This window comes from Rhincodon typus, chromosome 23 (assembly GCF_021869965.1).
Source record: "Rhincodon typus isolate 14 chromosome 23, sRhiTyp1.1, whole genome shotgun sequence".
Lineage (NCBI taxonomy): Eukaryota > Metazoa > Chordata > Chondrichthyes > Orectolobiformes > Rhincodontidae > Rhincodon > Rhincodon typus.
The window spans coordinates 914,246-939,896 of NC_063354.1; the positions used below are offsets into that span (position 1 = coordinate 914,246).

The 25,651-nt window shown below is 41.3% G+C and overlaps 2 protein-coding genes across 2 annotated transcripts in view; one reads left to right on the forward strand and one right to left on the reverse strand.

Annotated features, from left to right (window-relative positions):
• The window catches only part of rhbdl3 (rhomboid, veinlet-like 3 (Drosophila)), a 368,344-nt gene that overhangs the window by 185,680 nt on the left and 157,013 nt on the right, over positions 1–25,651 (forward strand). The window lies entirely within an intron of this gene.
• atad5a (ATPase family AAA domain containing 5a) overlaps positions 1–25,651 on the reverse strand; it is a 52,246-nt gene that overhangs the window by 3,325 nt on the left and 23,270 nt on the right. Inside the window, exons 11-18 of the mRNA XM_048610596.1 lie at positions 24,100–24,265; positions 20,368–20,544; positions 19,760–19,905; positions 15,403–15,496; positions 14,167–14,231; positions 9,319–9,499; positions 8,306–8,508; positions 5,572–6,464 (exon numbers count right to left, since the gene is read on the reverse strand). Coding sequence (XP_048466553.1) covers positions 5,572–6,464; positions 8,306–8,508; positions 9,319–9,499; positions 14,167–14,231; positions 15,403–15,496; positions 19,760–19,905; positions 20,368–20,544; positions 24,100–24,265 — 1,925 coding nt within the window. The remainder of the gene's footprint in view (positions 1–5,571; positions 6,465–8,305; positions 8,509–9,318; positions 9,500–14,166; positions 14,232–15,402; positions 15,497–19,759; positions 19,906–20,367; positions 20,545–24,099; positions 24,266–25,651) is intronic.

A 25,651-nucleotide genomic window follows, 5' to 3' on the forward strand; every position in this document is an offset into this window, starting at 1 on the left:
AGTCTTAACCTAGCAAGAGATGTGAGGTAACACAGAAAGGTTAATGCAATGGCAAAAACAGGAGGATTCATCACATGGCTACAGGACATCAAAACAGCTAAAGTAACATGTTGATCAAAATATCTCTCAACACCTGCCTATGTGTAGTCTGTATGAAAAGTCCAACCCAGTCTTTTCTCTGAGGTTGCTCTGGTGCAGCTGGAAGAACTATTTTGAATTTACTTCCTCTATTTCAGGTCCCACTGAAACTGTGGAGATTTGGTTGGTTGCACCTCAAAGATCATCCTTCTGTCAGCGGGAACATTGGTTGGTTTATTCTGCATACTTTCTAAGAATTGCTAGGCCCTCTGTATTCCACTAACTGAATTATATACACTTTACTACAGGACACGACACTGGCTTAGCAGTGAGGATAAAGGTATATAACACACTTGGGCATACAATGTAGACTGATTGCCAATGTGGTACAGAGAGAGTGCCAGTGTCAAATGTTCAGCACTGAGCGAGTGCTGCAGCGCCAGTCAACACTCTGGGAGCACTGCAGTGTCAGACGATCAGCATTTAAGTAGTATTGCAGTGTCAGATGTTCAGCGCTCAGGGAGTGCAGCAGTGTCAGATATTCAGCACTCAGGGAGTACAGCAGTGTCAAGAGGGCCAGTACTGACAGAGTGTTGCACTGTCGGAGGCTCATTATTGAGGAAGTGCCACACTGAGAGATGGTCAGTATTTCACATGAGATATTAAAGTTTTGACGTAATTTAAAAGATGCCACCCCCCCCGACATTATTTGAAGAGGGACAATGGGACTTTTCCTGATATTGTGGCCAATGTTTAACATTCAAGTAACGCTATCAAGTGATGAGGAGGCAATGACCTAGTGGTATTATCCAGAGACCTGGATAACATTCTGGGGACCCGGGTTCGAATCTCGCCAAGGGAGATGGTGGAATTTGAATTCAATAAAATATCTGGAATTAAGAATCTAATGATGACCGTGAATCCATTGTTGATTGCTGGAAAAATCCACCTGGTTCACTAACGTCATTTAGGGAAGGAAACTGCCATCCTTAACTGGTCTGACCTACATGTGACTCCAGACCCAAATTGAACCTTGTATACTTAAAAAAAAAAAATTGGAAACCTTGATATTTTCTGCACCGAACTTCACTTAATGCAGTTCAGCAAAGATTTAAACCATAATAGTGCTAGATTCACATCTGTACTTCCAGCTCTTGGCTTGGTATCATTTAGTCACTTGGCATCCCACATTAGTACTGAGATTACACATTATGAATTACATCAAGACCAGAAGTGCTTTAAAGAAGACTACTAGGGCACTGCACTTTACAGCTCCTCCCCCACCATTTACTTTCTCTTTACCTGGTTAATAACAAGTGTCTTCATTCCATCCCTAAATCAGCATACTGCTTCAACCAACAATCTCAGTCTTTTTTTAAATTCATTCATGGGACAAAAGGCATCACTGACCAGGCAGCATTTATTGCCCATCCCTAATTGCCCAGAGGGCAGTTAAGAGTCAACCACATTGATGTGGGTCTGGAGTCACATGTAGGCCAGACCAGGTAAGGATGGCAGTTTCCTCCTAAATGGACATCAGTGTAGCCAGATGGGTTTTTCTAACAATCAGCAATGATTTCATGTTCATCATTAAACTTTTAATGCCCCAGATTTTTATTGAATTCAAATTCTACCATATGCCATGGCAGGATTCTAACCTGGGCTCCCATGACCCGGGTCACTGGATTAACAGTTCAGCGACAATACTACTAGGCCATTATCTCTCCAGTCTTTCACAGAAAATGGAATTAATAAAATTAAAACTACTGCAGCAGAAACATTGCTTGCACAATTCACAAGTTTTGGAGAAGGCAAACAACAGCTCAATGAAATACAAAAGCCAATGGTTAAATCTCAGCTTGTGACTACAGTATGTTCTATATGTGGACTTTGGAGCTACAGAATTTGCTGTAAATCTTTGCAACTTCCATTTTTTAAAAAAAGAGGAAGGGAGAAACTTGCATGCAAAAAAAGTTTTATGGCCTCAGAACATCAACGACCAAAGTGCTGTTAGGGAAATAAAGCAACCAGTCTGTATGTAGCAAGTTCCCAGCTATAAATTTAAATGATTTTGAATGGGGGGTAAATATTAGTTTCAGGCTTCCAGGCAAAACACATTTACTCTTATTTGAATAAAAACAAAAGAACTTCTAAGGCCACCTGAAATAAATTTAATACCCATTCAAAAAATGATACCCTCTGATCTACAGCTTTCATTCAGTGCTGCACTGGTACCTCTCTGACCTGCAGCTCTCCTTCAGCACTACACAGGAACGTAGCTCAAATTGCATCCACTGTATGCTGGAGTGAGGCTTCAGCCATCTCCTTCTGACACAACCAACAGATTAGATTCAAGATCGACAATTCTGTCACATCCAGTCATGAATGGTGGTGGACAATTAAATGACTCACTGAAGGAGCAAGCCACACAAATCTACCCATCCTCAATCCAACCATAACACCTGTGGCAAACCTCCTGCTTTTGTCTGTCTTATCATCAGTGAAAGTGTGTGTATGCAGGTGGGGTTTTGAAAGAGAGATAGTTTAAGTTAGATAGAAGTAGATTAATACTCCTTTCTTTTCTTTGCCAGTTTTTAATGTTAATGTTTACAATAAACAGTTTTGTTTTGTAAATAACGAAACCTGGTGTGAATTGCTTTTGTCCTGAATGGCAGGCAGAGAGGCAAATCGGTTACCTTGATCATTTAAATGGAATTCTTTGCATTTAGGCATGACTTGTGGGAAAGTATGGCACAGTTACTAGTGCATTCTTCCCAGTTAGGTCATACAGTGACATCAAAGAACCCCAGCAAAACTAGATGGGAACTGGGGGAAACACTGCTGGCATGAGTTATAATTAGCGTACAGAGAGATGGTTGTGATTGTTGGAGGTCAGTGACCTCAGCTCTAGGATACTCTGCAGGAGTTCCTCGGAGTAGTGTCCTAAGCCCAACCATTTTCAGCAGGTTCAATGACTTTCATTCCATTAAAAAGATCAGAAGTTAGATGTTCACTGATGACTGCATGATATATAGCATCATTCACGGCAACTCAAATACTGAAGCAGTTTATATCCATTGGCAGCAAGACCAGGACAATATTCAGGCCTGGGCTGAAAAATGGTAACTGTAATATTTCCACCACACAGTGCTACGTAATGGCCATCTCCAACATAAATTAGGAGTGTGATGGAACACTGGATGAGTGCAGCTCCAACAACACTAAGAAACTTGACACCATCCAGAAGAAAACAGCTCGCTTGATTGCCACCTCATCCACAAACTTCAATATTCACTCCCTTCACGGCAACACAGTGCATACCATCTACAAGATGCACTGCAGAAATTCACCAAAGCTCCACTGGCCTCAACTACTTTCTGTGGCAGAGCTTAGGACACTATTCTGAGGAACTCCTGCAGAGTATCCTAGAGCTGAGGTCACTGACCTCCAACAATTACAACCATCTCTCTCTGTATGCTCATTATAACTCATGCCAGCAGTTTTTGCCCAAGGTTTGCTAGATGGGAATTTAAAATTCTAAATCCATAATCTCTACCACCTGGAAGGACAAAGGTAGCAGAATAAAGGGAAACCTGCCACCTGTAACTTTCCCCTCTACACCGCATACTGTCCTGACCTAGAAACATAGAAAAGAGGAGGAGTATGCCATTTGGGTCTGCTCTGCCATTCAATATGATCATGGCTGATCATCCAAATCAGTATTCTGTTCCTGCTTTCTCCCATACCCTTTGATCCCTTTAGCCCTAAGAACAATATCTACTCCTTTCTGGAATCATTCAATGCTTTGGCTCAACTACTTTCTGTGGCAGAGAATTCACAGGCTCACCACTCTCAGTGAAGAAATTTCTCCTCATTCCTAAACAGCCTACTCTGTATCCTTAGACTATGACTTGGAAATATTTTACTGTTGCTTGGTCAAAAGCCTGGAAACCCCTCCTTAACTACACTGCGGATGTCCCTACAACCCAAGACTGCAATATTTTAAGGAGACAGCTCACCACTACCTTCTTCAGGACAGTCAGAAATAAGTAGTAAATGATGGCCCAATCATTAAAGCATAGGGGAGTGTAATCCCTACTAAGCCAAGCTACCAGTGCAGATTCCCAAACCTCTATATATAGAGTTGTTAAATCACAGAGATAAACAGTCATCTTTCCTTAAATCCCAGAAATGAGGGAGTTGCACAATTTTAAATTGCAGCAGAGTAATCTTGACAAGCTCAACTACACCACCAAAAGATGGTCAGTGACATTGCAACCGCAAGAGATGCAACACCTGCCCCTACATCTCCCCTCTCACCTCCATCCAAGGCCTCAAACAATTTTTCCAGATCTGGCAGAGAGTCACCTGCACTTCATCCAACCTGATCTATTGCATCCATTACTCCTGATGTGGACTCCTCCAAAATCAAGGAGACCAAACGCAGTCTTGGGGACCAGTTTGCGGAGCATCTGTGCTCTGCACACATCAACCAACCCAACCTTCCAGTTGCCATCCATTTTAATTCCCCCTCTCACTCCCTTGATGACATGTCCATCCTCGGCCTCTGCCTCTGTCAGAGTGAGGCCAAACATAAACTGGAGGAACAACACCTGATATTTCGCCTTGGGAGCTTACAGCCCAATGGCCTCAACATTGACTTCACCAGCTTCAAAATCCCTCTACCTCCAGCCTTATCCCATGTCCAGCCCTCCCTCTCCTCCTCGTCGTCTCCCTGATCTGACCTAACCTGTCCATCTTCCTACTCATCTATCCGCTCCACCCTTCCCACTGACCAATCACAATAACCCCCTACCTGCATCCACCTCTCCTACTCTTCGCCAGCCCCCACCCCCCTCCCCCTCCCCAGTCCTGACAAATGGTTTCAGTGCAAAACGTTGACTTTCCTGAACCAGAACGAGGGACAGGGAGAAAGGAAATTGTGTCTTGGGAAATACTTGAGTGAAGGACAGGAGATGGTTAAATGGTAGCAAGAGACAAAAGAAGATATAACCAAAAAAAAAATCAAAGAAATAAAAACATATCAGAGCATGTAGTTGCTCAAGGAGTTGCCTACAAATAGAAGCAGGACGATGAGCTGGGCAGGGCAGCTTCCTGTGACCTCTATCCAATGTCCATGCTCCATCAGATTGTGGCAGCTTCCTGAGTGGTAGATCAATACCTGTTCTCAGTATTAACAACAGGAACAGGTCATGCATGGGACATTGCCAAGCATGCATGCAGCTTTAATCTCAAAGGGATTGCGAAGAGCAACAAGCAGGCCAGGCACAGCAAAGGGGAATTAAAGAGAATGTTGGTGGCAAGTCTTGACCATTGTAAAAGACAGGAAATAAGTTCCAAATTTTCCTTTTCACAATTATACATGGAGGTGGTTTGATGATAATATGTGCAGGGAACTGCAATAGTGTCCTGGTGTAACCCAGTAAATTAAAATTTTAAAACACAAAATGTGGTTATAAGTTTGAAACGTACCTTGCTAGATAATGCGGACATTGTGTGAATAAAGCATTACTGTTTTGGTGATTTGGAATGTGAAGAGTGAGCTTCTCCACTGGGTTTTCCTCAGGCTGCTTGCACTTGGTAACTGCTGACTCCATGGATTGGTGAATCTGCGACTGACACTTCTTCCAGCTCAAGGCTTCCACAGTTGCTCTAATTTCCAAAAAGCTGTGGGTAGACCACCAATCTCCTGACTCAGCCCTTCTCTCATCCAACATGCCGTTTTTAATTTTCGCGGCAGCCCAGTAATAACCACTCTGTCCACACGAACCCTCTGTCTCAACCACACGTGTGTGCAGGCAGCAGTCCAAGAATGAGATATTGTCTGTGAACTCAGCTAGCGATCCAAGACACAAAGATACCAACTCACTACACTTTTGTTCTGCTGATGTCCTTGGCTTCCTTTCAATGACTCTGGAGGAATCAGTCTCTTTCCTGGAGGGACTACCCCCACTCACTCCACTGGCTTGGTTTTCTGCTGCTTTATCAGCAACACAAGGTGAGGTAGGAATATCATTTGGTAAAGTCACAAAGGTATCGCTCTCATCTGTGTCAAATAGATCACTGTCATCAAACAACATGACTTTTCTGTGATGCTTTGTTTTGTCCAAAATTTTTACAGTGCTGGCATCAACAGATATGTCAGCTCCCTGAAGAATTCTTCCAGCTGTCTGTGTGGGTTTACTGATGGAAGGCTCAGTGTGTTCAGATATTAGATTTTCAGGCCTCTTTAAATCAGGAACTATTCGGACTGGCAGAGGCAGAAGAAACTGCAAATTATGGAATACAAAGTCTAGCTGTCTCCTTTGAAACTCCAGGAGGATATGCACTTGACTTCTCCATTGCTCCAGTGAAATGACCTCTTGCTGAAAGGTAAATTACACACAGGTATCAACATTAAACACAGTTACTGGAGCACCTGCTGCAACCCACTCAATGTGTTAGAGCTCCAGAGGAAAGCTATACATGCAGGCTGCTCTCATCACAACTGTGCAAAAGAAAAAAGCCTATCTGGGTTCCCCAGTTAAGGTTTTTTTGTGCCTACTAATAAACTATTTCTTCAGCTACTGTCTGTTGAGAGCGTCACACTTCACTCCCTTGGAGTATTATGTTACAACCTGCAAATGGTCATTATCCACAGTTTAGTTTCATATTTGCACATTTCTAACAGGCCTGTCAGGTCTCTAGATTTTCCATGAGGCATGTTTAGCAATCCAGATTGTTTGGCTCCTACCTTTTGACTGTTTGGATTGAGCCCTATCAGAGCAATCATCTCCTCAACTGATTTTCCAGTTTTATCCTGCCTTTTTATTTCCCTGAAGGCACCAACTCCATTGGGAAACTGGTTCCATGGGTGTCACCCTCCCCACTACTCCCCTGTGATCATATGACATTAGGATATAGCAGCAGAACTAGGCCATTTGGACCATTGTGTGTACTCCAACATTCAATCATGGCTGATATGTTTCTCAACCACATTCTTCTGTCTTCTCCCCGGAACCCTTGATCTCTTTACCAATCAAGAACCTATCTACCTTTGTCTTAAAGACATCCAGTGATTTGGACCACAGCCTTCTGCAACAATGAGTTCCACACATTCATTGCCCTCTGACTGAAGAAATCTTCCTCATCTCAGTTCCAGAAAGTCATTCCTTCACACTGAGGCTGTGCCCTCAGGTACTAGTCTCCCTGACTAGTGGAACCAACTTCTCCACGTCCACTCTATCCAGGCCTCTCAGTATTCTGTAACTTTCGATGGGATCCCACATAACCTTCTAAACTCCATCAAGAATAGACCCAAAGGCCTCAATCACTCCTCACCCTTAATTTGTGGTGAACCTCCTATGGACCCCCTATAAGGCCACCACATCCTTCCAGGTATGGGTCTCAAAATGGCTCACAATATTCCAGATGTGGTCTGACCAGAGCCTTATATACCCTTAGCAGTACATCCCTGCTCCTGTATTCTAGTCCTCTCAAAATGAATGCTAACATTGCATTTGCCTTCCTAACTGCCAATTGAACCTGCATGTTAATCTTAAGAGAATCTTGAAATAGGATTCCCAAGTCCCTTTCTACTTCAGATTTCTGAAGCCATTCCCCATTTAGAAAATAGTCTACACTTCTATTCTTCCTACCAAAGTGTATATAATCTCACACTTTCCCACATTGTATTCCATCTGCCACTTTTTTGCTACTGTCCTAGCCTGTCCAAGTCCTTCTGCAGCTTCCCCACCTCGTCAATACTTGTCCCTCCACCTATGTTTGTGTCTTAAGCAAACGTAGCAACAATGCCCTCTGTTCCTTTGTCCAGATCGTCAATGTGTGGTCTCAAGTCCAGTCGTCACTGGCTGTCATCCTGAAAACAACCACTTTATCCCCACTCTCTGCCTTCTGCTAGTCAGCTAATCCTCCAACCATGTTAATAACTCGCTCTAACACCATGGGGTCTTATCCTACTTAGCAGCCTCCTGCACGGCACCTAGTCAAAGGCCTTCAGGAAATCCAAATAGACCACATCTATTAGCTCTCCTTTGTCTAACTTGTTTGCCACCTCCCCAAAGAATTCTAACAGATTTGTGACGCATGACCTCCCCTTGATGAAGCCATGCTAACCCAGCCCTATTTTACCATGTACTTCTTTCCCTTCCTGCATCTATCTCAAATAAGAAAGTGTCAGTTTGTACTTGACGGCAAGAGCAATTACCTTGAACATGGAAAAGAGATTGCTTGAAGGTCCAGTAAAGTATGTGAAACCAAGCAGGCTCTCTGTGCATCCTGTGCTGCATTTGGGAACATCCTCCATCTTCATAATGGAGCTGCTCTCTGGCAAATCCTCCAGGGCATCTTTGGCAGCAACTGCATTTCCGACCAATTCTTCTTGAGCTGGGCCTGGAGCCATACTTATTCCTTTGGTTTATTAATTAAACAGTAGTGAAGAAGGTAATTTCTTTTCCCCAAAAGTACACTTTTAGTTTTAGAACAAGTTGTACTTTATCATGTGCAAAATACAATACCAATCTTTATAAAGACAGTCATGAGTCAAGTAATAGCAGCTCCCAATGCAACTAGTGAAACTGCAGAGGCTTGATAAACCTTAAATGGGTGTCTCAGTGTATGGTGAATCTTAACTTATAAAACTATGTTTGAACTGCGGAGTGCAATTATAACGAGTTATTTGTCCATGTCAAATTTTAACTTAACATTAGAATATTTCCTTAAAACAGCCATTAATCCAAGAGTGCAACTAAATTTTAAAAGGCTAACAGGGACTGGACTGTCTCCTTTGGCTGGTTAAAACTTTAAATTTGTAAATTCAGTTGTTTGGAAAAACCAGTCCTTAAAAAAGTCAGCATCCAAATGGTGAGAGGTCACCCATACATTGCAGTGGGGAGAAATAAAGAACAAAGGCCTGTTGGATTAACTTGTTATTTCCTGACCATCACTTTAACATCTTTGTAACTGCATCATTTTAATGAAGGAACTCGGAAGCAGAGAGTTGTTTTATGCCTGTAATCTTTAGTGCTAATTTCATCATTAGCTGAAGACTTCCATGCTTAAAATGTCTGGCACAGGTACAAGAATTTCCTGGGCCATCATAACGAAGCAGACTGGAGAAACGTTCAGATGAAAGTAATCTGAAATGTTTGGTTGAGTATTATAAATGCAAGTATCAGTTGTGAAGAACCAGACTGAACATTACACAGAGGTTTCACTCACCTTGAGCAGGGAGAAGCTTATCCACTTGGTAGCCACCTCCACTTCGCACCCAAAACTGCAGGTGAAGGATGCTCTGTCGTATGTCACAGTTATTGAGAGCAAGTAGTGCAGTGAGGTCCTTCACATCAGTCCTTAAGTTCTCAACTAGGCACAAGAGCTGTAAGTAGCTGGCAACATTTGCCTGGTGTAAAAATGTAGAAAATTTGAAGTGCTACACTGGGGTAAGGCCTTTACAACATCCTTATTCTCAAGAATAGATAGAATAGTGCTGCAGAAATTAAAACAGTGCTGCAGAAATTAAAACACTATCAGTCTCAGCCAGCTTGGAGATGATTGGGTAATTCTCCCATTATTCATGCTTGGATACAATGCTGCTATCAGTGACTGGGACTGATTTTACTCAAATTCTTTGTATCATGTTACTATCCTCCACTCCTTGCATTTTCTGTAGAAATAATCTACTTTTATGGGAAGACAATGTTTTTGTTCAAGGTAAGTTCCACATGCATCAGTTCTTGGAGATTCTACTTCAACAGATTGTTGGGAGTCTTGTCACAATACTTTACAGTTTGTATACACAATCTGCAGTTTAAGGGTATTTCATGGGTCCTACTTTTTGAACTGAAAGCTTTCCGACACTTAGACCACTGACTGAAAAGACATGCATCTGCGAGACTGTGCCCTGGCATTAGTCAATGTCCACAGAAGATGGAGAAAAGTGGGAGATGGAATTTTTTAATACCCACAATCAAGTAAAATGATCACTGAATCATAAAATTTTGGCCTGTTAAATCTATGCTTGTTCTCTAAGAGCAGTTCAGCAAGTCCCAGTCCCTCAACTCTTCCTGCAACCCCATTTATTATATTTCTTTATGAAAGTCACAATATACCAATATACCTCCGAAAGCTTGTGATTTCAAATAAACCTACTGGACTATAACCTGTCATGTGACTTCTGACTTTGTCTAGCCCAGTCCTACACCAGCACCTCCATGTCAAGGAAGATTACAGAATATGTGATACAGCAGATTTGGGTCCTGCCAAACATGAATCATAAAAAGTTAGCACACAGCTACAGAAAGTAGTTAGGAATGCAAACAGAGCATTAGAATTATTGTAAGGGAGATGGAGCACTAGAGAAACCTTGCTACAAACGCATTGGGCATCAGTGACACCAAATCTGCAGTACGTGCACAGTGATTTAGATCTCCTATTTTGAGAAGGGATATACTTGTTTTGGAGACAATTCAGAGAAGGTTCATTATTTTGATTCCTGAGTTGAAGCAGTTGTTTTTTTAAGGAAAAGCGGAGCAGAGTAGGTCTATACTCATAGAGTCAGAGTCTGACAGCATGGAGACAGGCCCTTCGGCCCAAACTGACCAAAATATCCATCCACGGTAACCCCATTGCCCTGCACTTGGCCCAAATCCTTCTAAACATTTCCTATCCATGTATTCATCCAAATACCTTTTAAATGTTGGTAATGTACCCATGTGAACCACTTCCACTGACAGCTCATTCCATACGCGTACCACCCTCTGTGTAAAAACGTTGCCCCTCAGATTCCCACGTATCCTTTCCCCGCTTCCCTTCAACTGATGCCCTCGAGTCCTTAATTCCTCAACCTTGGGAAAAAGACTTGAGTGCATTCACCCTATCCATGCCTCTCTTGATCTTATAAACTTCAATAAGATCATCCTACAATCTCATCCACTCTAAAGAAAAAAGTCCTAGCTTGTCCTCAGTCCCTGGAGTCCTGGCAACATCCTTGTAAATCTCCTCTGCACTCTTTCCAGTTTAATAACATCCTTCCTATAGCAAGGTGACCAAAACTGAACACAATACACCAGTGGTGGCCTCACCAATGTCCTGTACAACTGCAACACAACTTCCCAAATTCTATACTCAATGCCCTACCTGATAAAGGCCAGTGTGCCAAAAGCCTTCTTCACTGTCCTGTCTATCTGTGACTCCACTTACAGAGAACTGTGCACCTGGACTCCAAGGTCCCTCTGTTCCACTACACTCCTTAAGGCCCTACCACTCACCATGAAACTCCTACTTTGATTTGATTTTCCAAAATACAACACCTCACACTTTTCTATATTATGTATTTCTATATTATAAACTCTATTTGCCATTTCTTGGCCCACTTCCCCAGCTGATCAAGATTCTGTTGCAATTTCTGGTAACCTTCCTCGGTAGGTCCACGGTACCTCCTATTTTAGTGTCATCCGCAAACTTGGTAATCATGCCTCGCACATTCTCATTCAAATCATTGATATAGATAACAAACAGCAATGGGCCCAGCACCGAACCCTGAGGCACACCATTAGTCACAGGCCTCCAGTCCGACAAGCATCCTTTCACTATTACTCTCTGCTTCCTACCATCAAGCTAATTGTATATCCAATCTGCCAGTTCTCCCTGGATTCCACGTGATCTAACCTTCCAGAGCAGCCTACCATGTGGAACTTTATCAAAGGCCTTACTGAAATTCATATACACTACGTCGACCGCCCTACCCTCATCAACCTTCCTGGACAGTTCATCAAAGAACTCTAACAAATTTGTGAGGCATGATTTCCCATGCACGAAGGCATGCTGACTACTCCTAATCAAACCCGGTCTTTCCAAATGCATATATATCTTATTCCTCAGAATCTGCTCAAGTAACTTACCTACCACAGACCAGCTTACTGGTCTACAATTCCCAGGTTTTACTTTGCAGCCCTTCTTATAGAAGGGCAAAACATTTGCTATCCTTCAGTCTTCTGGGACCTCACCCGTGGCTAACGATGATAAGAATACATAGTTTGGGCCCCCACAATTTCTTCTCTAGCATTTTGCAGGGTTCTTGGATATATCTGGTCAGGATCAGGAGATTTATTCACCTTCATACATTCTAATACTTCCAACACATCCTCTACTGTGATATGAACTGTCCTTAAGATATGGTCACTAACTTCCCCAAGTTCCCGAGTCTTCACGTCTTTCTCCACGGTAAACACAGAGGAGAAATATTCATTGAGGACCTTGCCCATCTCCTGCGGTTCCACACGCACATGTCCACTTTGGTCCTTGAGATGTCCTATTCTCTCTCTAGTTATTCTTTATCCTTTAATATACTTAAAGAACCTCTTCTCAGCCAAAGCTATCTCATGCCCCCTTTCTGCTCTCCTGATTTTTTGCTTCAGTAAACTCCTGTATCCCCTATATACCTCCAAAGATTCCCTTGATCCCAGCTGCCTGTACCTGAGCCATGCCTCCTCCTTTTTTCTGGTCAAAGCCTCAATATCTCTTGTCATCCAGGGTTCCCTATTCCTGCCAACCTTGACCTTCACCCTCACAGGAGCATATAGACCTTGAACTCTAGCTATCAGACTTTTAAAGGCCTCTCACTTGCCAGAAATCTGTTTGCCTGCAAACAAACTACTCCAATCAATTCTTGCAAGCTCCTGTCTAATTCCATCAAAATTTACTGTGCCCCAATTTAGAACTTGAACCTGTGGACCAGTTTTGACCCTCTCCATAATTATTTTAAAATTAATAGAACTATGGTCACTGGTCCCAAAGTTCTCCCCCACTGTCACCTCAGAAACCTGTTCTGCCCTATTTCCCCAAGACTAGGTTGAGTTTTGCCCCTTCTAGAGTAGGACCCTCTATATACTGCTCGAGGAAATTTTCCTCAACTCACTTAACAAATTCCACCCCATCCAAGCCCTTAACACTATGACAGTCCCAGTCTATGTCAGGAAAATTAAAATCCCCCACTATGACAACCCTATTGCTCCTGCAAGTCTCCGCAATCTTCCTCCATATTTGTTCCTCTATGTCCCATTGACTATTTGGGGGCCTACAGTACAACCCCAATAAGTCATCTTCCCCTTTTCTTTCTTAGCTCCAGCCACAAATCCTCACTGGATGATCCCTCAGTTATTTCATCTCTGACTACTGCTGTGATACTCCCCTTAATCAAAAATGCAACTCCCTCTCCCCTCTTTCCTCCACCTCTGTCCCACCTGAAGCACCTGTACCCAGGCACATTCAGCTGCCAGTTTAAACCTTCCCTTCAGCACTAGCCAATCTACCTGCCAGGTTATGGGTCTCTCTCCAGTTCAGGTGTAACCCGTCCCTCTTGAACAGGTCCCCTCTGCTCCAGAAAAGATCCCAATGATCCAGGAATCTGAATCCCTGCTCCCTGCACCAATTCTTTAGCCATGCATTCAACTGCCACATCCTCCTGTTCTTATTCTTCCAAGCTGCTAGTGAGGATGAGAGATGATCTTATTGTATTAAAAGATTCTGAGGGAGCTCAATAGGATAGATATATATTGTTTTGACTATTTCTCAATGCTGTATGTGTATTAACCCCCAGGTCTCGCTTTTTTCTCCATTTCTTTTAGAATTGTATATTTTATGCTATACAGCTTCTCCTAATTTTCATTATGAAAATATATCACTTCACATTGCTCTGCATTAAATTTCATGTCATATTTCATATCAATTTTATGTCAACCAGCTTATGTCCTCTTGAAGTCTATCACAATCCGTCTCACAATTTACAATATCTCCAAGTTTCATGTCATCAACATTTACCTAGTACTCTTCATGTTGTGAAGTGGTACCAAAGTATTTTAAAGCCAATTCATTACTTTTCAAAGTATATTTATTGTCATATTAAAAAATGGCACTCAAGTTGTACAAGGTTAGATTTCACAAGCAGCAACGAACTAACAACCAGATAATCTGTTTTGTTCTGTGTTGGTTGGGAGATAGGAATCGACCAGGGACACTTAAGAAGTCAGTTCACTCAAGCTTTGTCGTTACAAAAAAATAGAAACTTACCAAAGATGGCACTTTGAAGCAGATTTCTTCGAAGCAGCACTCAAATGTTAAACTGAAGTTAGGATCTAAGGATCAAAAACAAACACAAGGGCTGACCATTCAAAGTTTAAAATTTACAAATGCAATATTTCAGCAGTTGGAGGTGCTCACACACAGAAGGCACCAACCATAATACTGATTGGGTATAGGTCATATATGACAGCAGACGAACCAGGTACAGATGCTAAAATGTGACACTGGGAGACCATCAAGACCATAATTTTAAAAAGTAAAACAGCCCATTTTAGCATAACTACAAGACTGTATTTTGGTAAAACACGGGCAAATGTTCACAAAATTCCATGGAGACTCCACATCTCACATTGAGACGAATATATTAGATGTTTGATGGGCTATTTTCACTCTGATTACTCACCACCATGTTGACCAGGGTTCAGAATTAGTTCTAGCCCTGGCTCAGTACCAATGTAAATTACAATTCCCTCTGTCTCACATTAATCCCATATAATTTATATAGTATGGGAACTTCAACACTCTCCTGAACAGACAGGGACAGGACACTTCATCCAAAAGATGGCAAAGCACCACTGACAACCCCGCACACCCGCCGTCTCCAGTAGATCATAGTTTCTTTGATGTCCGTGTTTCATCTACTCTCATAAAGCCCCTCACTGATTGGAGTACTTCTATCAAACCTTCCCTAAACCTTTTCTACCTTCCCAGTTTCTCTAATTTCTCCACAGAGCTAAAACTCTTCAACCCTGTAGCCATGATGGTGAATCTCTTCTAAACCCTTTCCAAGATTTCAACATCCTTCCAGTGGTGTGGTGCTCAGAATTGGCCTTGATATTCCTGCAGGAGACAACCAATGATTTATGAAGAATTTAGCATCAACTTCCTCGCTTTTGAACACCATGATTTGCCACAATTAATAAAATCAAAAATCCCACCATCATAACATTTTCATATATTTTAAACTAGATTTCATCTTAGATCTTCAAATCTAAATGTGGAGTTAAAAAAAATAGCCTTTCCGTTTCAAGCAAAGGGATGTCAGTAACTAGTGTCTGTATGATGAGATGGAAGAATACAAAGCAACTAGTTCTTGCAGGCAGAAACATAGAAATTATATGTTAGTGCTATCTGATTGTTAATCACCCAGTATGAAGAAATTAAGCTGTTTCACCCAAGATTTAAACAGAATGCATCATTTCTTAAAAAATGCCTGATACTTACCAGTGGTGGTGAGTATAACTGGCCGCTTTGCAGTTGCCATGAAGGTCTTAATTGCATTTAGAAATCCAGCATCGTCATCAAATATTACATCCACCTGTTCGTAAAAGGGAGAAGCAGCAGCATGAGCATCACAAAGTTATAAATGGAATGGAGTGTGGCAATACCTAGAGAGTAGAAATTTGACATTGCAATGTCTCACCCTAGGAAAAGACATTTTCATTAGGAAATCCTAGCTTGTACCATAGTTGGAAGCTTACAGGGAGTTTGCACATATGTGTACCTAAGAACACACGTACACATGTAGCCACATGTGCACATACACAGAATCATTACAGTGAAGATAGAAGCCACTTACTCCATCGTGTCTGCGACAACTCTCCAAATAATCAATTCACCTACGTCCAGTTCCATTTAAACTAGGAATATGTAAGTTTTCCCTCTTTGCATCCCACTTAGGTGCATTACCCAAAAAAAGCTACATGTAAAGTCTGAATCTATTCTCTCATTCACCTGCATGGATTTCAAGCAGCAGATACCAACAGATTATGGTGTTTTGATTTGGGATGTTTCCAGTGGTACAAGAGTTGAGAACAGGCCATCTGAAGCTCAGAACTGAAACAGGACAAAGCAATGTGTAGATGGAAAACACGAAGAGGCTGGTCAGCCACTCAAGCAGGTCACAGCTGATCGGTATATTGATCAACCCACTTTAATCTGAGATTTTAAATGGAGTGTGCTCCTAACAAAGGAGCTACAGTAACACCAATACAAACTGCCATCTTGATCCATCTGCACACTCAGATGCATCTGCGACACAGTTGTAACAACAAGAAACAGGAGTAGAATAGCGACAGACATCTTAGATGCAAAATAGTTATTTTTGTAATGCATTCTGTAAGGTGATGAATACATGGTTAATTATATATTTCTTCTGCCCTGAAATTCAATGGGGCTGCATTTTTAATACTTGGTGGAAGCCTTTGTTACTGGTTAGTAGCCATCATGGCTTGTACCGAACAGACCTTTATGATCTCATCAGGAATAAAGGGTTATTCCTGTTGATTGGATTCCATATAATAATGGAAAGCATTATATCTATTTGTATATCAAACCTGGGATTAAGTGATTTGTTTATAGGGTGAATTCATAATGGACAAAGAGATAACAGACCAATTGAACAAATACTTTGGATCTGTCTTCACTAAGGTGGACACAAATAACCTTCTGGAAATGCTAGGGGACAGACAGTCAAGCATGAAGGAGGAACTAAAGGAAATCCTTATTAGTCAGGAAATGGTATTGGGGAAATTGATGGGATTAAAACTAATAACTCCTCAACCCCCACCCCCACCTCCTACCTACCAGACTCATACCCGCTTTCTTGACCTGTCCGTCTTCCCTAGACTGATCAACCCCCACCCTAATTCCCCACCTACACTCACCTTTAATGGCTCCATCCCTGCCTCCTTGACCTGTCCGTCTCCTCTCCACCTACCTGCTCCTTTATCCATCTTCCATCCGCCTCCCCTCCTCTCTCTATTTATTTCAGAATCCCCTTCCTCTCCCCCATTTCTGTAGAAGGGTCCAGACCCGAAATGTCAGCTTTCCTGCTCCTCTGATGCTGCTTGGCCTGCTGTGTTCATCCAGCTCTACACCTTGTTATCTCAGATTCTCCAGCATCGGCAGTTCCTATCATCTCCAGAGCCTGGTACACTGCATCCCAAAGTACTTAAGGAAGTGGCCCTAGAAATAGGGGACACGTTGGTGATCATTTTCCAGCATCTATCGACTCTGGAAGAGTTCCAATGTTTTGAGGGGTAGCTGACGTAATCCTAGTTTTTAAAAAATGAGGGAGAGAAAATAGAGAATTAATAGGCCAATTAGCCGGACATTGGTGGTGGGGAAAATGCTGCAGTCAATTATTAAAGATGTAATAAACAAGGATTTGGAAAGCAGTGACAGAATCAGTCCAAGTCAGCATGTATTCGCTAAAGGGAAATCATGCTTGACAAATCTTCTGGAATTTTTTGAGGATGTGACCAGTGGAGTGGACAAGGGTAAATTAGTGGATGTTGTGTATCTGGACTTTCAGAAGGTTTTTGACAAGGTACCACACAATAGATTAGTAAGCAAAATGAAAGCTCATGGTTTCAGAGGTAATGTATTGACTTGGATAGAGAACTGGTTGGCAGACAGGAAGCAGAGTGTTAGAATAAACGGGTTCTTTTCAGAGCGGCAGGCAGTGACGTGTGGGGTACCACAGGGTTCAGTGCTGGCACCCCAACTGTTTACAATATATATTAAGAATTTGGACAAAGAAACTGAATGCAATATCTGACAACACTAAGCTGGACGGCAGTGTATGCTGTGAGGAGGATGCTAATAGGCGGCAGGATGACTTGGACAGGCTGGCTGAGTGGGCAAGTACTTGGCAAATGCAATATAATGTGGATAAATGTGAGATTATCCACTTTGGTGTCAAAAACAGGAAGGCAGATTATTATCTGAAAGGTGGCAGTCTAGGAAAAGTGAGGTTCAACGAGACCTGGGTGTCATGGCGGAACTGTCGCGCAGATGCAGCCGCAGTGAAGAAAGCTAATGGCATGCTGGTCTTCATAGCAGGAGAATTTGAGTATAGGAGTAGGGATGTCTTGCTGCAGTTATACAGGGCCTTGGTGAGGCCACACCTTGAGCATTGTACGCAGTTTTGGTCTCCTGGTCTAAGGAAGGATATTCCTGCTATTGAGGGGAGTCCAGCGAAGGTACACCAGACTGATTCTCAGGAAGGCAGGACTGACACATGAAGAAAGATTGGATCAATTGGGCTTGTACTCACTGGCATTTAGAAGAATTGGGGGTGGGAGGTGGGGTGGAATCTGATAGAAACATAGAGATGAGGAAGAATTTTTTTCACTCAGGGTTGTGAACCTACGGAATTCTCTGCCACAGGAAGCTGTTGGAGCCAGTTCATTAGATATATTCAAGAGGAAGCTAAACTAGGGTATCAAGGGGTATGGAGACAAAGTGGAAATGGGATACTGAAATTGCATGATCAGCCATGATCATATTGAATGATGGTGCAAGCTGCGCCCATTTCCTGTGTTTCTATGTTTGATAAATGGTACTTTACTGCTGGATACAAATTTAAAAGCAACATTCCAATTTTATGCATTCATGCGCAATGTTCCATGATGGCGAAGATCACAAATATTGCCCATTCTCAATCCTGGTTTTGAAATTTTGAGTTGATCTCAACAGTTATTTGGGGGGAAAGAAACAGTATCCTAGATTTCTCTATTTGAAGGAGTGTCCCAGTATCAGCCTTGTGTGGTTTAACTTGAATTTTAACGTAATGCCTACTCTTTCAGACCTGTGATCACTGCTGCTGTTTGGACATCTTCTTTCAGGTCTTTAAAACATTTAGTTCTACGGAGTGTAATTTGATTTCCTACATGTACACGGGAAAATTGCCAAGAGAATAATATCTTGTTAGTTAATTTTATCCATTCTTTTAATCATTTTCATTGTTGTAAAGAATTTAGCAAAAGCTAGCAATGGAATACAAACTGGATTGGAATGACAATCTTACAATTGTTATGGATAACAAAAGAAGTTTATTTCTCACATCTGCTTTATTAAATATTCACTATGCAGTGGAACACAATTCATGAAAGAACACTTCCATTACACCAAACAGTTTAATAATCTGGGTATTGCAACTACTTGCAAGAGCAAGACTGTTCTTTAAAAGTGATGGTTCCATTATTCATAGAAGTGCTACTGCTAAGGGGTCAGTGAACTACTAAAAAGTGGAGAAGTTTTGACCATGACAAATATTAGAAAGTGAGGAGGACTTAGTCATACCCAACGAACCAAAATGTTTGATTCCTAGCACATGATGAGGTGAGCAGGACATCTGAATTCATTACTGAATGAGTTACTAGAGGACCCTAAAGTCAAAACAAAAATACTTGTTTTTAAGTAAAAAGCTCAACTCTTATTTATGTAACACTTTTATTGCAGCAAAGCACCTTTATGTACTTCATAGGACAGTTACTAAGCATAATATGACTGAGTCATGAAAGGAAATATTAGTGTAAATAGCCAAAAGTTTGCTGCAAAAGATAAAAGGCAGAGAAGTTAGGGAGGAAATTCCAAATCAAGACAATTGAACACATCAAAAACATCATCTTTAACTAAGTAGTATAACATTAAATCAAAAATTTCAAATTTCTGCAATTTATTTAAACGACCTACAGGACTTATTGTGACTGGAGATTTTATTTCCGTTTGTTTTATTCTTTTATCAGTTATTCAGTCAACAAAGATTGGCTGCAGTATGAGTTAGCAAGCATACCTCCTCAAAAAGGATGAGTGATGTGGCACTTTTTTTGCTAGATTCTTCAGGGCCAGTTTCCTTGTTTTCAGACAAGGAGTCGTCCCTAGTTACATCCACAATTTGAAGGCTGCTCTTCTGGGCCTTAGAATTCTTCCGTGGCTTCTCTAATGTTAGATGAGAGAAACATCAACAACTTTCCTCCAATTCTTAATTTAACTAACAAGTGTAGCTGGAAATTTAGCCAATTTCTTTTATGCACAATTCTCAAAGTCTAATGCCAGCCTTTGAACAGGTCAAGCAACACTACTCAATGTGCAAGTGTGCTTTCAGTTAGCAATGTCTGTCATTTTTACAAAGGCAACTGCTTTTGTCTGCATAAAGCACCTTTATAGTAAAAGATTTCAATGTGCTTCACTGGAGTGTTTGCAACCACAATGTCCAATAGATCCAGACAGGGTAAGGCAATTTGCCCACAGGAAGTTGGAAAGGGTGGGACTCTGGAATCCTGCAGTACCTACAAAAATTTCAACTGAGGTCACACTGCACAGCATCACCATTCAGCACTTAAGTGCCGGCAGAATTCAGAAGAGACTGAAAGGAATCACAGGAGAGAATTTTATTCCTACCCTTCATCTCCTTATCTTCAAGATTTCCTGCTTCTTCAGTTTTGTTCTGTTTTGAGAGGCCTTTAAAGAAACTGGCTAAAGAATTCGGTGTTAAGTTCTTCTTTGAAATCCTTCCCTTTGGGGATTGGGGTGCCCTCCTGGGCGATGAGACTACTTTTTTGGGCGAGTGAGCTTTTTCTGCGGAAACAAATCATTTTGACAGGCAAAATAAACTATTCATCTTGCTCCCATAAATAGACCCAATGCAGTTGCAATTCATCTGAAGAATGGCAGAAGGTGACTTGTACACAAACAAAGTATAGTTTCTCATACCAACTTTGTTATGATATCCTGTTGTGAACTCAAGAAATTCTCGGATCTGCTACATCTGACAAAACATAGCCTGGTTAGAATCATATCTATCAGTACATATAACAGACAGGATCTGTAATTGAGGAGTTGATGGCACAGGCACAAGGGGTTGAATCACAGAACCTTAAAACTGCTTGTCAGCCAATAGAATGAATAAACTGACCTGAGGGAAGTGTCCACTGGTGATGCAATTTTTTTGCAGAGCTACAGAATCATGCAGTAGAGGAGGAAGCCATGTGGTCCATTGCACCTGTGCTGCCTCTTTAAAAATGTTATCTAATTAGTCCCACTCCTTTCCTTTTTTCCCCTAGACCCCTACAATACATTCCCTCCTCAAATATTTACACAAGTCCCTTCTGAAGATACTACTGAATCTGTCCAAGAAGCCGAATGCATTCAAGATCATAACTTTGTTTAAATTTCATAATATTTGTACAAAATAGAGGATGTGTTGCCAGTGAAGGATTTTGTATTGTAAATACGGCATCTTTTTTATTTTTCTGTATTTTGATATTGAACTGAAATGGTAAAAAGACAGCTTTAAAACCATGGATTGTGCAAAGTATTACTGCATTACTTAAAAGCAAATTACCTGTTACCCATTATAAGAGCAGTTCACAATGTGCTTTCTTTAAACAATGGGGATGGAGCCAAATGACGTGTACGAATGAGGATTTGGCTGGAAACAAGTACAGGGGTTCTCCTATAACGTGTGTTCTGGCAATACGAATTGGCTACAATGCAATTGATGAAGAGGGGAACGGTATTTGTAAAATGCGGACTTTGTGTTGGCTATAACGCGATCCCCACAATGTTTAGCATTACAAAACTGCGTCAATAAAGTGGAAACACAACTGTGCGAGAATATAAGAACATAATGTTATATAACATATTATTTTGAAAAGTTACATCAAGATCATTGCACATGAGTCTGGATAATTTGTCTGTCATGTAACAAATTTTGAACTTTCAAATTTACAGTCGATTGGAATGCCAGTCAGATTGGTAAAAATAATAGAATTAAGCCTCAATTTAAATTAGGGAAGAGGTTTCTCAAAGAACAATCACGAGAAAATAGCTTGAGAAAATAAATGATCGTCAATGTCCAGTCGATGAGGGATGGCGACAGGCTCATATTGTTAGTGACAACATAGTGCAACTGCACATTGGGTAGTTTTGCTGGGGACTGGGAGATGCTGCCGGTGAGCGGGTGATGCGATTGTCAGCGACTAAATGTTGTTAATATTTCTGACATGTAAATGGTCTTACCCATGAATGCATTTAGTTGTTGGCATCTGGGTGATGCTGTTGGTAAGTGGCTTGATATTGTTTCTAATTGGGCTTTGCTGTTGCTGGTGTTTGTAAAGTTGATAATTGGGATTTTCTCCAATGACTAGGTGATGCTGCTGGAAATTAGATAATTATTCTCAGTGACTGGTTTTTGCTGCTGGGGTTTGATGCTGCTGAATTGAGCTGGTGTTGAGCACTGGTTGATACTATTCCCGGAAATGCTGGATACTGTTGGTGTCCTTGTACTTCTGTTGGAAGCTGGATGCTGTTGGTGACCATAGGTTTTATTTTGCTGTCAAAAGGATGCTGTCTGTGGTAGTTCAGACTTAATGCTGATGGGTGATTAACACTGCTGGTGGTGTCAGAAAGTGGCTGAGGGCTTGCTATACGTGATCGTGACGGGGTGTGATGAAGTTTGGGTGTGAATGTACAATGTGTTTTTGGTGCTTGACAGGCAAATCTACAGCTGCGGTGATGAAGAATCTGTAAATCTGCTCATTACTGTCTGCTTCTGCAAACCATGATGATTTTAGCTGTAAACTGAACTCTGGCGCTTTATTGATTGCCTCACTTCCATTGAATTAATAATGCTACTTGTGATTGGATGATGCCAGTGCTGAAGACTGAATGAAACTAATGCTGATGAATGGCACCAATACTTACAGGAGAGTGGAGAGGAAGGATTTTGAGTGATATTTTTTGGTCTGCCCCTAACCCTGCTCTTCCCATAGGCCCTGTTATTTATATAGCATGATTTTTTTACAACGTGATGTTGTGCTGAAATGCAACTATTGTGTTATAGCAGAATCCCCTGTAGCTGACTGGGTCACATTCCCCGACCACTGTCAATGATAAAGGCTTTCTGCCTGCCAAAAACTATGCGGTTGTTCAGCTACCGAGGAAACAATGTGTAAGTGTGAATGTTTGGGGATGAAACCATCAGCTCTCTGGAAAGGAAGGACTTGTTCTCGTTCCCAGTAAAAACACCTCAAGCCTTAATACAAGAAGTTTATTTCCCCTCATCAGCTGTTATGAGCTGTGGCTCTTAACCAGGAACTCAGATACAATGTGAATTAGATGCTCTGTGCCTCCTGCAAGCAAGTGAAAGCATCTGGAGGAGGAAGATCGAGAAGTAGCAAGTCCTGACAAGCCAATAGGATCACCTCAGCAAACGCTCTGGACAGAAGCCATTGAACTGCTTTCCCACACTTTCCCTCCACCCATGACACCCATGTTTTGTATATCTGCCTGTATGTGTAGGATTAATTTTATAAAGAAATTAAAGTTTAAACTAGTAGAGTTATACGTCAACAGTTCATAATTGTGCACCTGGAGCTAAAATCTATTTATTTGTAATAAGTAATAATTCACGTTAAGTATAGAAACCTGGAACATATTGTCAACCTGGGTCAAAAAGTCAAGTAAATTGGGGAATCTCTTGTACTTTTGTAAAATAGAGTCACAGTCATACAGCATGGAAACAGACCCTTCAGTCCAACTCATCTATGCTGACCAGGTATCCTAAACTGAACTGGTCCCATTTGCCTGTGTTTGATCCATATTCCTTTAAACTCTTTCTATTCATGTATCTGTCCAAATGTCTTTTAAATGTTGTAACTGTACCTGCCGCTACCACTTCGTCTGGCAGCTCATTCCTTCCACACACCACCCTCTGTGCGAAAAAGTTGTCCCTCAAGTTCCTTTTTAGATCTTCTCCCTCTCACCTTAAACCTATGCCCTCTACCTTTGGACTTAACCTTGGAAAAAGATCATGGCTATTCACCTTACATATGCCTCACATGATTTTATAAACCTCTATAACATCACCCGTCGGCCTCCGACACTCCAGGAGAAAATGTCCGAGCCTATCCCGCCTCTCTTCATAACTCAAACTCTCCAGTCCCGGCAACATACTCGTAAATCTTTTCTGTACGCTTTCCAGTTTAACGACATCCCTCCACAGCAGGACAACCAAAATTGTACACAGTTTTCTAAAAGAGGCCTCCCCAATGTTTAATCTTTGTGATGATTCCAAGAATAGCAGGGCTTGATTTCCAATACACTACCCCAGTGAGGCACAATGATACTTACTTGGAGATTTGGTTGTTTGTGAAGACTGAAACCTGTTGCTGTTGAAGAAGGCAGGCTTTAGGGCATTTGTTCCCTGTTTATCAACTTGGTGAGACTGCGTGGCTTCTTTTAGTTGAGACAGAATCTGTCTGCCACTTCGCTGAGATGAAGCATTTACTTCAAATACCTGTAAACAGAAATATTCATATAAAGCACATATGGCATTAAACAGTGTTGCTTATACAAACATTAATAGGATGATTCAGGTACTCAACTGAGCAAAATATTGCTTTATTCATGTAGTAACCATTGAGATCAGCTTCAGCGAGATCTCATCCTTCTGAGCACTAACCCTATTGATTGATTGAAAAGCATGATTCAATTGCTGACTCCATGTTAGGGGTCTTTGCTAATTTTACCTATTTGAATTTTGTGGAGGTATGGATCAGGCTGAGTGCTGGCGACATTATAATACCAAGATATCAGATATATGTAAATGATTTGGAAGCAAGAATATTAACCATTACATTTCCTGGAGGGCATTATGAACTTTAAACTTCATGTTGTACATCATTTGAGCATGCTCACTATGCAGGCTATTACAGTCTTAACACTATAAAAACAGCTTGCTCTGAAGGCAGATGGTTATTCACCAAAACCCACAAGAGTTGACCACATGGAAACTGGGCAAGTGTAACTGGTGCTATCTATTTGCTGGAAAATTTCATTGTTTTCATACCAATCAGTTATAGTTCCAACAATATAATTGGTTTGATGACTGCAATGTACTGTGCCCTGGAAACATTAAGTGTACATTAGATAACACCAGACACATTGCCAAACCATACACCTTCTGGTTCACTTTTGATGTTAAATACTGACACCAACATAATGGAGGGAGAAGTGGAGCTAAGTCAATAACAAGAAACAGCAGTAGTAGAAACATTTAAGAAAATGTAACTCCACATCAATTAAAATAATATTTCAGGTTTTACTGGTTGGACTAAATTAAATTTCATCATTTGACATTTATTTTTCTGCCATACCCGCAATTAATCAATTTCTTCTGTGCAGAATTACAAGTTAATACAGAATTTTAAAAACCTGCCATAATATTCACAGCTACGGGTCTGGCTGGAAGGTGTGACTGGTACAGATTTCATGTAGCTTGGGCAGTATAGGCTTGATGGGCCAAAAAGCCTCTTATGTACTGTATAATTTCATATACCTTGATTGCTAAACAGTACAGATTTGAAACATCAAATATCTTACTGTAATAATGGTCAGGTTTGGGAGCGGGGAGGGGAGGGCTATAAATGGACTCAGTGCCTCTGCGGCAGGGAGAAGATAATCAGCCAGAGTGCCAAATGTTGATGGCTACTCAGTGAAGCCTGCCCACAGGAGAAAATACATGCAGATACCAACTGAGATTTAAATGAGGCCAAGTTCTGTGCCATCATAAAAGAAAACTGGAGATAAACAAAATAAAGTAATAACATCTCAAATAAGTAGGAAACAACAGCTCCACACATCAGACCCAAACTACGAAAGGGACTGAGATAACAAGGTGTAG